The following is a 14395-nucleotide window of genomic DNA, read 5'->3' as shown; positions in this document are numbered from 1 at the left end:
TGAGACCTGGACAGACGCCGGTAACACCAAACCATCCCTCAGCTCCCACGACGTTCCAGAGCACAACACCTCCCAGAAGGCGTTGCGGCCCGACCCGACTTCCGGCCGGAAGCACTCAGTGTTTCCTATGTGAGGAGCTGGGGTGCGCCGGGTCCGCGGCGCTACGGCGACGCGCAACTCTGAGCCTCAGCTGGACGTTGAGAGTTGCTGGAGCAGTAGTTTCGGGTGGGCACAGTGGGGCGCTGACGAAATCGGCTTGGGTTCTTCTGTGGACCACATTTCCCAGAAGGCCTGGTGTCCTCTTTTCTCACAGGAACCTGAATGTTTCGTCACGCCTGGCGGGACTGTTAGATCAGAGAGGTGGGAGATTCTGGTTCCCCGGGTAACCGGCTCGGTCTGTAGGTTCCGATCCTGAAAGACCGGAAAGGCCTTCGGTGAGAATACCCAAGGCCAGTGGGGAGCTGGGGCCTCGGGCCTGAGCGGGTGGAGGGGCCTGAAGAGGGGAGGTTGTGGAATTGTCTGTGAAATAGAGGTGACACCCCGGTTTTATGTGCGGATATGGGATGCCTGTCATGGTGGGGTTGTGACTGTGTGTGTCTGTCTTGTGACTGTGTGCGACACTGTAGGGTGCCAGCGACTCTAATTGTGTGTCCCGTGATGGGTGTGTGATTGTAGCTGTATTACCGTGTGTATCCCCATGGTTTAAGTATGAATGACTGTGCCTAAATGTATGTAGCACTGTGTGTAGGGCTGTGGGGCTCCTGTCAGCTGTGTCATTTGTGACTCCAGAACTCTGTCCCTAGGAAACCTTTCTGAGGTCCGATCAGATTCTAGCCCTAGACGACAGTGAACTCAGCCTTTCCCTGATTTTCATGAATTGGACAGGATGCCTCCCTCATTCTCCTCTGATCTCCATTCCTTGTGTGTGGTGGGTAATGGGGATGGGGTTGGGGATGACCTCCGACCTGACCCATTTGGGTACTAAGAAAAGCCTGCTGTCTCGCAATTACTTTTTTCCTCTTCCACTTCCATGGTTCTCCAGTTGAGTCACTCAGAAGAGAAGAATGCATGATGAACTCCTACAAGCAATATCGAAGGTGTGTTGGAGTTTCTTCTTTTTTATCTGAAAATTCTTGCTTAATAAAGATATGTCATTAGATTATAGGTCCCTATAATTTCCCCATTGCAGAAAAGGATTGTTGAGCTTGGTATTAAAGCCCAATACCCTCCATATACCTAATGTTCAATTATTGAAAAATGGTTCCACTTATGCTTGCTAAATTTTTTTCTTTTTAAATATAATATGATTTTAAAATAAAAGCATGATTATTTTACAGATTTCAAAAACATGGAATTACCAAGAAAAAATAAAATTTGACCATTCAAATAACTAAAATTAATGTATTTTCATTATTTTTCCAAAATCAAATTTTACTTCATTTACCATTTTATATCCTGCATTTTCACTAAACAGTATCATAAATATTCTCCTGTGTCATCAAGTGGCCTTGGTAAATACCATTTTTCAAAGATATATATTTCTTTGTATGAGATAACTATGGTTTATACTTTTCTTCAGATCATATGTGTCAGACTTTAAAATCCTTATTTAAATATTTATTTATGGCCAGGCCTGGTGGCTCACACCTGTAATCCTAGCACTCTGTGAGGACAAGGCAGGAGGATGGCTTGAGCTGAGGAGTTCAAGACCAGCCTGAGCAAAAGAAAGATCCTGTCTCTAGTAAAAATAGAAAAAATTAGCTGGGCACAGTGGTATGCACCTGTAGTCCCAGCTACTCAGGAGGCTGAGGCAGGAGGATTGGTTGAGCCGAAGAGTTTTAGGGTGCTGTGCACTAGGCTGATGCCACAGCACTCTAGCCTGGGCAACAGAATGAGACTCTGTCTCAAAAAAAAAAAAAGAAAAGAAAAAAATATATATTTTTTGATACATACACTACCCCCCCCACAGGTTCGAACTTGGATTTCCATGGTTAATAATGAGATCAAACACCATTGCATATGTTTGTTGGTTATTAGGGTGTCTTTTTTGACATGTCTATTCAAATCTTTACCTGTTTTTCTCTTGGAATAGCTCTTATTGATTCATAGGAGTTATTTATATAATCTAGATATGGGGCCTTTATTGATTATATTTTCCTACTATTTGGATTGTTTTATCACTTCCTTTAAGATGACTTTATGAACAGAAGTTCTAATTTTAACAAAGTTGAGTTTATCAATTTTTTTCCTTTCTGGTTAGTGCTTTTTTGTATCTTATTTAAGAAACCATTACCTGTCCCAAGGTCATGCAAATATTCGTCTATACTTATGGTTAAAGCTGTAAGTTTTGCTTTCCTGTTTAAATAGTTAATCCACTTGTAACTGGCCTTTGTATATGCTATGAGGTATGGGTCAGATTTTTTCCACCTTATTAATACCCAGTTTTCTCAGTACCATATATTGGTACTGGTCTTCACATATATCCAGTGTCTCTATGTGCAGGGATATATTTATGAGCTCTTTCTTCTGTGGCATTGATCTATTTATATATTCCTGTGCCAGTATCACAAAGTCTTGATTAATTTAGCTCTTCTTTGAAGGTAATCTATCTTTTCTTTCTCTGGCTGTTTTAAAGACTTTCTCTCTGTTTTTGGTTCTCTGTGATTTTAGTGTAAGATATGTAAGTATGCTTCTCTTTTTATTTATCTGCTTGGGATTTGTAGGAGTCTTTTAATTTGTGTATAGGGGTCTACTGTTAGTTCAGGAAAATCCTTAGTTATTACCCCTTCAAGGAGCCCATGTCTCATTCTTTCTCTTTCTTCTCCTTTTCAGATTCTAACTAAACATAGGTTATAATTTCTTGTTCTTTTTTTTTCCCTCTTAGTCTCTTTTTGGTTTTTACAGTTGATACTTTTAGCTCAAGTCAAAGCAATATTAAACAAAAGAACTTTACCTCATCTCATGAGGAGGCAGTGACATGGCAGGCAACTAGAGTTTTTGGATTCTTCCCCCAAGTAGTAGTAAAAATGTCCTTATTTAATTTGTGTTTCAGCACTTCTAATCTTGGGGAACTCACAAAATTGTAAGGTTATCCATTCACCATATGATAGTGTTATCTAAAAATTAGAGGATCCATATTAGGGTAGAGGACTCAAAATAGGAATCTTTTTTTCTCAAGGTATAAATTTGGAACTCTGAGTGGGCTTACTTTCAATTTTTAAAATGTATGTGTTTGATACAGACGCAAAGAGAATCAGAATAAGAATAAATCTTCTTAAATCTATTCAGTGTAAGGCCTTTTTATCTGAGTTTCTTTATAAGAGGATTGAATCTCTCAATCTTGTCTCCAGTGCTGAAGCCCAAATAGAGTATCTGATTCCTCTGTCCCATCAGCCTCTAATAACACTCACCATTTCTACAGTGAAGATTGCTGCCCAATATTAAGGAGATTACTAGGGAAGCAGTATACTGCAGTGGAATTTAAATTTTAAAAGGAATAAAATGAATTTTGTTCTCAGAAGCTAACCTAATGTTTAATCCAGGAAATATTTGACCATTGTAAAAAAAATAAGGATATACACCACTATTGATGTTATATAACATTGTTTTGGAGACATTAACTAAAACACTTACACAAGAAAAAAATAGGTTAAAAATTATAAAAAGAATATAAGATTCTCTCTTTTAATACGTGATATGACTTTGTACCTGGAAAAGCAAATCCTCTTCTAACTAGCACTTTGAAATAAGCAAGACTCTTTATTAAGTAAGCAAAATAAATTGCTTTTTTTATCATCATAATTTCTACTCTCAACCATCTCTGTGGGCTAATTTTTTGTTGCCCTGGATAAAAACTTGTGCAGGCTCTATAATTGTTTTGATCATTGTTTGGTATCCTTTGATGGTTTTCAGTCACAAGATCAGTCTCATTTTACTAATTACAACCCTAGCTCAGTGGAATAATATGTAAGTTTTATTTAAAGCCTCTTCTCTGAGCTCAGGCTTGCTTCAGGCTAGAACCTTGCAGTGTGAAAGAGGGACATATTAAACTTCTCAATTTCCTTATCCTGAGCTCCTCTTTCTCCCACCCAATAGGCAGTCTCTGGATCCTATGAGATTAGAACAGGGGCAGGGACAAGGAGGTAAGGAAAAGGAAAGTCTTTCTTGACTTGTTTTGGTGTTGATCTCTCTTTCCTTGATGGATGTTTAACACTCTTTTTCTAATAGAGTTTTTTTATGGGTTTCTCAGAGAAGTCCCTATTGGAAACCTGTAATTGTTTTTTCTGTGATATGGGCAGCACATCTTGAAATGGCTACTTATAATACCTGTCATATACTTTGGCATTCTATGATCCAGTTCTTTGTTGAAGTCCTTTTGTCCCTTCATTGGGTCCATGCCTGGTCCAGGGAGAGGAATAGGTACCAGTCTTGGTGCCCTCCAAACTCCAGAGAATATAGCAAAAATTCTCACGAAGAATCTCATCATTCCACTTTGGACCCTGGAGTCTAAAGGGCCTCCGTTACTTGGCCTCATTTCCCCTATCAGATGGTATTATGCGTCCTTTTCCAAACAACAACCAATTCTTGGACACTTATGAGTGTCCTACGATTCAATTGAATTCTGATACTACGTAGAGTTAGCACAAACCCTACAAGTTAAAGGAGCTCAGTCCCACAAGACTGCCCCTACTTGAGACACCAGCCACAAGTCTTGGTTATCCCCAAGGCACTGAACTTCTGCCCAGCTGACCACAAATTGAGATGTTCCCATGACTCTCCCTCAGGTTCAACAATTCATTAGAACAACTTGCAGAACTCGGGAAAGCAGTATACTTACGATTATAGTTTTATTATAAAAGATGTAACTAAGGAGCAGCAAAATGGAAGAGATGCTTAGGACAAGGTATGGGGAAGGGAGTACATATCTGGGAAGGATCTTAAGGATTTTGCCTAACAAAATGTCTGAAATACAAGGTTTATTCAGTAATATTTGTATTATAGAAATTTCTGCTACCATAAAATTATAAAAGTTAAAGAATTTATGCTAATAGCAAATAATTCTTGTAACAGTCTTAAAAGAACTACAGTTTTCAAAAAATTTGAAGTATGCTTTTGTCTAAAATACTGATATTTTAAATTAATGCTTGAACAATTTTGCATTTAAAAAATTCAAGACCTGTTAAAAGACTTGTGAAAAATGACAAGGCATTGTGCCACTACCCAATCCCATTTCCTTAGGTGGCTACTCTGAACTCTTTTTGCTGTTTCTCTTGGCATTTTTCTTATATTTCAAATTATTATTCCTGTATTGCTATTTTTTGATAGACATTTTTGGTGACTTCCTGGTAGATAAATGTGGATTGAGATTTCCCATACCACAGTCCTCATTTTCTGACCCTGCAATAGAGTTATATCACAATTAAAAAAATCATTGCTATGCTTGTGATTAGGACTTGTAGCTAGTGTAGCTATAAGCCAATTAGTATGCTAAATCCTGGATTTTTTCTAGTAGAGTTTTTTTTTTGAGAATAAATTGCCTTATTTCTTCATTTGCCTGGTTTCATGTATGTGTTGCTAATTTTTTTTCAAATTCTCCAACATTGCTGTCAGTTGCCTATCAATATTTTCCGTGTGATTAAATATGTTAGCTTCGTATTTTTCCTTGGAGACCTCTTTCCTATAGTCCTCTGTTCTTCTGTTCCTAGATGCTGCTCTCTAAATCTGCTGCCAGATACTATGCTGGACTTGCCTTTTACAATTATACTGGGACTTTGTTTACCCTTCTCATGTTAGTTTCCAGTTTCTGACTATAACACCTTTTCTTTTTCCTAATTTACTCCCTAGTTTTGATGAAACACATAGTCCAGTAGCTTCCTAAGAAGAGCTACATCAGAGATAATTTTATCATTCCCTGCAGATCTAGAGTCGTTTTGATTTAATCTTCATACTAGCTTAGTAATTTGACTGGACATAGAATTCTAGGTCAGAATTTATTTTCCTTTGTAATATTAAAGTAATTGCTTGTTTTCTTATTTTTAATGGTGTTGTTGAAAATTCCATCTCCACTCTGATTCCTGAACATTTTTATATGATCTGTGTTTTCCTGGAAGCTTTTAGAAAGTTCTGTTTTCCCCTGACATTCTGAAATGTTACTCCAAAATATCTTGTAAGATATTTTTGAAAGTCCATCAGATATTTCCTTCTCTTGGGGCTTAAAGGGAAAAAAGGAATAGAGAAGGAATTGAGCGGAATGCTTGCTGCTTCACATCAGTGGAAAAGTTCATCTATTTGCACATTCCTAGACATATCCCTCTGTGTACAGGAGATATGTCTTCTACTAATATGTAAGAGTCCCAGCCCCTTCAGTTTGCTTACTCTGTCCTTTCCTGCAGGGCCTTCTGCCATCTCCTCTACTGCCATCCTTTTCTTCACTCCTTCATTGAGAAGCATGTTTGTTGTTTCAGGGGTCAATGATGTTCAGGGATGTGTCCATAGACTTCTCTCAGGAGGAATGGGAATGTCTGGACTCTGGTCAGATGAATTTATACAAAGAAGTGATGTTGGAGAATTTCAGCAACCTGGTTTCAGTGGGTAAGAATCACTATCCCCCAAAATTCAAAATCTGCCCTTGAGAATGTCTCCTTTCTCCGTTTTAAATATTCACTTCAAGTAACCAGCTGAATTTGTACTCCCTGTTCCCCAAGGAGTGGTTTGAGCTGGAATGGAATGAAAGAGTTGGAAATAGGCAGCTCCAGTGGGCTGTGACTGAAGCTTCATCTTCTCCATCTTTCTCTGGGCCTTCTGTAGTGGCATCTCTTCCTTGATCACCAAGGAACTGATCTGATTTCTGGGACACCCACAGCATAACCATGTCCCATGTCTTTTCTTGTGAGCAGGACTTTCAAATTCTAAGCCAGCTGTGATCTCCTTATTGGAACAAGGAAAAGAGCCATGGATGGTTGAGAGAGAGCTGACCAGAGGCCTCTGTTCAGGTAAGTAATAGATGATAGATGGTAGGGCAAGAGCAGGGCCATTACCTCTGAGATATTATCAGGAAGCTCGCCATAAAGGCCCAAGACCTCTTCCATGTGAGCTACCACACTTTTTTTCTTCTTACACTTTCTTTCTAGTCCAATACAGCATATTAATATTAATTTCCTTCTTCATTTGGAAAGCAGTTATTCTACCTACATTTTCTATTTCATTCCTACTTAGGATATGCTGCATTTAGACTTGTGTAACAGTTGATAGTCCCACCCTAAAGAAATACATGTGTATTTTTCTTTCCCTGTACTAATTTTCATTTTATTTGCTTTCCAATTATTTAACCTCTTTGTTCAGTTTGTCCTAGATTTAGCAGTACATTCTTTCATTTGTCAACATTTGATTATTTTTTACTTTTTGAAAAATTCAAATATAACATACATACAGAAAACTTCATGATTATGATTTTACAGCATGATGAATTGTGTGAAGTGAATGTATCCATGTAACCACCACTCAGGAAAAGAAATAGAACCATTACTAATGCCCCAGAACTCTTTCTTTGCCCCTTCCCAATTGCTTTTTCCTCCTCCAAAGTAAACATCATCCTAGCACCATGGATTAATTTTATCTGTTTTTGAGCTTTATGTAAATAGAATCATATGGTATTTAGTCTTTTGCCTTTGGCTTTTTTTGTTCAGCATTGTTTTTATTTGATATGTTAATGATGTTGCATATATCTGATGTTAGTGCATTCTCATTGAATATGTTGTATTCCACCCTGTAAATATATCTTAAATCATGCTTCATTATTATTATAAATTAAGTATCCTTTCTACTACCGACAGCTGGTTTGTTTGCAGTTTTTAGCTATTATACATAATGTTAATGTGAACATTCTTGCATATGCCTTTTGGTGAACATATGTACACATTTCTTTTGAGCAATTACCTAGGAGTGGAATTACTAGATAATAGGATAAGTGTATGTTCAACTTTGGTATAATAAATGATACTAGTTTTCCAAAGTGATTATACCAATTTACACTTACACGAGCAGTATGAAAGTTGCCATTGTTATGTATTCTTGCCAGTTCTTGGTATTGCCAGATGTTTTAGTTTTAGTCATTCTGGGGTGTGTGTGTGTGTGTGTGTGTGTGTGTGTGTGTATTCTGTGACGTGCCTGTTTAAATTTTTCAGCTAAACTTATTGGGTTGTCTATCTTTTTCTTACTGATTTGGAGAAGTTGTTTCTATATTCCATATATGAGCCCTTTGTAGGTTATATGTGATGTAAATATCTTCTACCACTTGCCATTTTACTCTCTTAGTGGTGTCTTGTTGAAAAGAAGTTATTAATTTTTAATGTAGTCGGTTATTATCTTTTTCTTTATAATGTTCTTTATAGTTGCTTTTTTGTATTCTGGGTAGGAATCATTGCCTACTCCAAAGTCATGAAGATATTTCCCGTGTTGCATTCTAATAGCTTTATTGTTTTACCTGTTACATTTACATCTAGTTCCCTGAAGTTGATATTTGTGTATGTTGTGAGGTCGGGGTCAAATTTAAGTTTTTTCCATGTGAATATCTAATTGACCCATCAGTGTTTATTGAAATGATTGTCCTATCCCCATTGTCTGTAGGACCATCTTTGTCATAAATCCTGTGTTTCTATAATATATCTGTGATTCTATCTCTGAATTTTATTCTTTTTCATTGGCTTATTTGTCTACCTTTATGTCAATACCATACTAAATTAATACTGTAGCAGGTAATAAATCTTATCTAGTAGAGCAAGTTCTCCTGCTTCTTCTTAGTCTTTTGCATTTTCATATAAATTTTAAAACTAGCTTATTAATATTCTCATAAAAAATAACTTGGCATTTTGATTCAGTTTGAAATAAATCTCTCAGTAGAGAATCAACATTTTTAAATAGCAGATCTTCTAAAAACATTTGACCTTTTTTTTTTTTTTTTTGAGACAGAGTCTCCCTCTGTTGCCCAGGCTAGAGTGCCGAGTGCTGTGGCATCAGCCTAGCTCACAGCAACCTCAAACTCCTGGGCTCAAAGGATCCTTCTGCCTCAGCCTCCCGAATAGCTGGGACTACAGGCATGTGCCACCATGCCCGGCTAATTTTTTCTATATATTTTTAGTTGTCCATATAATTTCTTTCTGTTTTTAATAGAGATGGGGTCTCGTTCTTGCTCAGGCTGGTCTCAAACTCCTGAGCTCAATCAATCCAACCGCCTCGGCCTCCCAGAGTGCTAGGATTACAGGTGTGAGCCACCGTGCCCGGCCTGACTTTTTGATTTGTAAAAACTACCTAAGTAGGCTTCTAGGTGCTGCAGTTTAGAAAATATGTAGGCTTATTAAGAAACTTATTGTCCAATGTAGGAGCTAGGACATTTCTGTAAATAATTTCCACAGAATGGATTCAGCAATGAGAATATCAAAGAGGAAGCTCAGAAGAAAGTTATAAAACAGTCAAAAAATATAGAAGTGAAATTGATCCAAGTAGTAAGTTAATAGTTGGAGACTTAGAGAAGCAGATATTGTCACCTATGGAGTTCGTTTTGGAAGTGTAATAGAAGATCTGTGCCTCCTTTAAGAAAGAATTTGGATTCAACAAAGCTCTAGGAACATAGGCAGTTTTTGAATCTTCACTGTTTCTCAGCTATCAGTTGGTCTCAGCAGCCCTTAAGTATTTCATTTCTCTCTGTCTCTCTCTTACCACTTTTCCTTCCTACCAGCTTGCTAATAATTCGAGCCCTTCTCTATCTTCCCTTGACCCTCATATCATTCTACTTGTGGTCCCTGTTTATTCCTTTTTCATTTTTTTAGATTCAGTTTGATATTTATTAAAGTAATACATTTACAGCATTTAAAATCACATAGTGTTAAAAAGCTTATATTGAAAAACAGCAGCATATTTTTCCATCTATATATTCCCACCCAGACTGCCCCAGTCCCTCTCATCAAAATGAACACATTTTCAACTCTTACCTTGATACTTCTGGTACTTACCTTCATGTTTTGAATAGTATGCTTATTTTGAAATTTTGTGATACATGAAATTATAAAAGTATTTCTTGATACTTTATTCTGGTAGTTGAGGGCTGGGTTCCCACAATCACCACATTTTTTGTTTGTTTGTTTTGAGACAGAGTGGTGTCAGCCTATCTCACAGCAAACTCAAACTCCTGGGCTAAAGCGATCCTCCTGCCTCAGTCTCCCGAGTAGCTGGGACTACAGGCACACACCACCACACCCAGCTAATTTTTTGTTTCTATTTTTAGTAGAGATGGGGTCTTGCTCTTGCTCAGGCTAGTCTTAAACTCCTGACCTCCCTTTGTTAAGCTTTTAGTATAATTTTACTGTGGATTCATGAACAAGTAATAGTAAATACATATGTATAATCTGCCATTTTTAATAGAAATTATGCCCCTTTTTTATTAAAAATAAAGTCATTCCTCATTACTCACAGATTCTGTATTTACAAATTCACCAACTCACTAAAATTTATTTGTAACCCCAATATCAATACTTGCAGAGCTTTAGTGGATATATGTACAGTTCAAGAAATTTGAGTCTCCTAACGCACACATTCCCAGGTAAGGTCAAACAAGGTGTTGCTCTGCCTTCTTGTTTTAGCTCTCAATCTGTAAAAAAGTATTCTTTTTGTAGTCTATTTAGGGGCACAACTTTTGCATTTTTGTGCTTTTCTTCATGATTCAATGTTTAAAATCACCTCCCAGGCATAGTGCTGAAGTGCTGCCTAGTATCCCTGGGCACATGAAGACTAATGTGCCTTATGGAGAAAACATATGTGTTAGCTAAACTTTATTCAGGCATGAGTTATAGAGCTGTTGGCCATGGGTTCAGTGGTAATCAATCAACAATACATATTAAAGAAAGTGTCTTTAAACAGAAGCATATCTAAACCATTATATATTGATCAACTGACAAAAGCAGTTCAGTATTCACTAAATCAGTGTTCACAGTGAATTCATAGAACATAAATACTATGAATAACAAAAATCAACCATATATTTTATTTAAATTTATTTTTATTTTTTCTATGAATAAGCTATTTTTAATTGTATGAATGTACAACATGATGTTTTGATACACATATACATACTGAAGTAATTACTGGTCAAGCAAATAATTTCACATAACTATAACTGTTCTTCTTTTCTTTTTTTATTTATCGTAAGAATACCTAAAGCCTACTCTTCTAGCAAATTCCTAGTATACAATACAATATTACTAACTATAGCCCTCCTGTACATTAGATCTCTAACAAGATTTTTTTTTTAATTTATTGATAATTATACATATTTATGGGGTACATGTGATATTTGGATACATGCATACAATGTATAAGGATCAAATCAAGGTATTTAGGTTATCCATCACCTCGACCATTTATCAATTCTTTGTGTTAGGAACATTTCAAATCTTTTCCTAGCTACTTTGAAATGTACACTATATTATTGTTAACTATAGTTACCCTACTGTGCTTTCAAACACTAGAACTTACTCCTTCTATCTATCTGTATGTTAGTACCTATTAACCGATTTCTCTTCATTCCCAACCCCCTTCCCAGCCTCTGGTAACTATGATTCTGCTTTTTACTTCCATGAGATCAGCTTTTTTGCCTCCCACATGAGTGGGAACATACAATATTTGTCTTTTTGTGCTTGGCTTATTTCATTTAACATCATGACCTCCAGTTCCATCATGATGCTGCAGATGACAGGATTTTGTTCTTTTTTGTGGCTAAATAATACTCCATTCTGTATATATAACATTTTCTTCATTCATCTGTTAATGGACACTTAGGTTGATTCTGTATCTTGGCTATTGTGAATAGTGCTGCAGTAACATGGGGGTGCGGGTATCCCTTTGATATACTGATTTCCTTTCCTTTGGATAAATAACCAGTAGTGAGATTGCTGGATGAATAGTCCTTTGATGTACGTCTGACAATTATCCACAAATTGTAAAACATACAATATGGTGCTCTGTATATATGAGTATATATTTATATACATGTATATATGACTGGAATTGCTGTATAATATCAAGGATGACCCTGAGCACTCTGTATTCACCAAGGTTTAAGGTGATTCTGATCTACACCAAAATGTGAGAATGATAGAGGTCATCTATTAATATTAATACTTACCTAATCACCATCCTCAGATTCTTCTATTACATCTCTAATGTCTGCTCCTTTCCTGTCCGTTTTATAAATTGCTTAGCCATATTTGAAAATTGCCTAAGCATTTAATTTCTTGCATATTATTTTCAATTTAATCCTTCCATATCCTTTTTAGGTAACTTCCTCAGAATAGAAAAAATGAGTATTTGCCTTTTTATTTTCTTTCAGATCTGGAATCAATGTGTGAGACCAAGATATTGTCCCTAAAGGAGAGACATTTCAGACAAGTAATACTTACTCATGAAGACATGCCCACTTTTATTCAACCTACCTTTCTCACTCTACATCAAAAAAATCATAATAATGAAGAGGAACCCTGTGAATGTAAGATATGTGGAAAGACCTTTAACCAGAACTCACAATTTATGCAACATCAGAGAATCCATTATGGTGAAAAACCCTATGAATGTAAGGAGTGTGGAAAATCCTTTAGTCGTGGCTCGCTTGTTACTCGGCATCAGAGGATTCACACTGGTGAAAAACCCTATGAATGTAAGGAATGCGGCAAGGCTTTTAGTTGTAGTTCATATTTTTCTCAACATCAGAGGATTCACACTGGTGAGAAACCCTATGAATGTAAAGAATGTGGAAAAGCCTTTAATTATTGCTCAAACCTTAATGATCATCAAAGAATTCACACTGGTGAGAAACCCTATGAATGTAAAGTATGTGGAAAAGCCTTTACTAAAAGTTCACAACTTTTTCCACATCTGAGAATTCATACCGGTGAGAAACCTTATGAATGTAAGGAATGTGGGAAAGCCTTTACTCAGCACTCAAGGCTTATTCAGCATCAGAGAATGCACACTGGTGAGAAACCTTATGAATGTAAGGAATGTGGAAAGGCCTTTAGTAGTGCCTCAACACTTACTAACCATCACAGAATTCATGCTGGCAAGAAACTCTATGAATGTAAAGAATGTGGAAAGGCCTTTATTCAGAGCTCAGAACTTATTCAACATCAGAGAATCCATACAGATGAAAAACCATATGAATGTAATGAATGTGGGAAGGCCTTTAATAAAGGCTCAAACCTTACTAGACATCAGAGAATTCACACTGGTGAGAAGCCATTTGACTGTAAGGAATGTGGAAAGGCATTTGGTAGTCGCTCAGACCTCATTCGCCATGAGGGAATTCATACTGGTTGAATGGAAGAAAGTAAGGTCCTTTTGTTTACCTTTATAATATTTTTTAAAACAGATAAGTCAGGATGTGCATGATCAAAGGTTCTCCTGTGTACTAGTTTTTTAGGGCTACTGTAACAAAGTACCAAATACCAATTACTTGGTAGCATAAAACAAATTTATTGTCTCACAGTTTTGGAGCCTGGAAATCCAAAATCAAGTTTGTTGATAGGGTTGGTTCCTTCTGAGGACTACAAGGGAGAATCTGTTCCATGCCTTTCTCCTGACTTCTGGTGACAGCCATCAGTCTTTGGTATTCCTTGACTTTTAGTTGCATCATTCCAATCTCTGCTTCCATCTTCACATTGCATTCTCTTTGTGTATCTCTGTCTCTTCTCCTTTTATATGGACACCAGTGTGTGGATTAGGGTCATCTAATGATCTCATCTTAATTATATCTGCAAAGACCCTATTTCCAAGTAAGATCATATTCACAAGTACCAGAGGTTAGGGTGTATCATTTTAGGGGGGACACAGTTCAACCCATTACACCCTATTAATACTTTTGTCTAATATATTTATAAATTTTATATATAACTTATTAATCAGATATATTTTAAAATGTAAACTTAAGGTCTAAAATAAACTTCCCTTTCCTCAAAAAAGAAAGATTCTATCTCAGAACTACTTATTCAGCAATTCCTTCATCATTTGTTATCCTGCCTTCTTAATATATTTGTGTTTATTTTAGCATATGTTTTAGGGTCATCTTTTCTGTTGCTGTGACCTATATAGATCTGTGCTTCTGCCAATACTCCACTATAAATTGTGTTACATAGAGTCTTAGTTCTTGGCAGAATTGTAATTTTGTTTTTGAAGGCAGCTCTGTTTTTTCCTTTTGTGTAATTAATATTTTCTTATTGTAAAGAGAGAACAGACGAACACAAAAATAAAAAGGATTATGTGTAATCCTACCAGAGGTGACTGCTTTCAAATTTTTACAACAAATCTTTTCCTGACTTTATTTTAAAAGTGTAATCATAATATGCATGCTGTA

At 36.5% G+C, this 14395-nt stretch overlaps 1 protein-coding gene across 1 annotated transcript; it reads left to right on the top strand.

The window, feature by feature from the left end:
- The first annotated feature begins 95 nt into the window (after window positions 1-95).
- ZNF829 (zinc finger protein 829) lies at window positions 96-13538 on the top strand. The gene is made up of 7 exons (XM_045532200.1): window positions 96-225; window positions 314-434; window positions 804-928; window positions 1043-1097; window positions 6465-6591; window positions 6897-6992; window positions 12380-13538. Exons 4-7 carry the CDS (start codon window positions 1065-1067, stop codon window positions 13360-13362), a joined length of 1239 nt encoding a protein of 412 aa, XP_045388156.1. The 5' UTR covers window positions 96-225; window positions 314-434; window positions 804-928; window positions 1043-1064; the 3' UTR covers window positions 13363-13538.
- The last annotated feature ends 857 nt before the right edge of the window (window positions 13539-14395 follow it).

This window comes from Lemur catta, chromosome 19 (assembly GCF_020740605.2).
Source record: "Lemur catta isolate mLemCat1 chromosome 19, mLemCat1.pri, whole genome shotgun sequence".
Classification (NCBI taxonomy): domain Eukaryota; kingdom Metazoa; phylum Chordata; class Mammalia; order Primates; family Lemuridae; genus Lemur; species Lemur catta.
The sequence above is the reverse complement of the archived record's forward strand: the minus strand, read 5'-3'. Positions and strand labels throughout refer to the sequence as shown.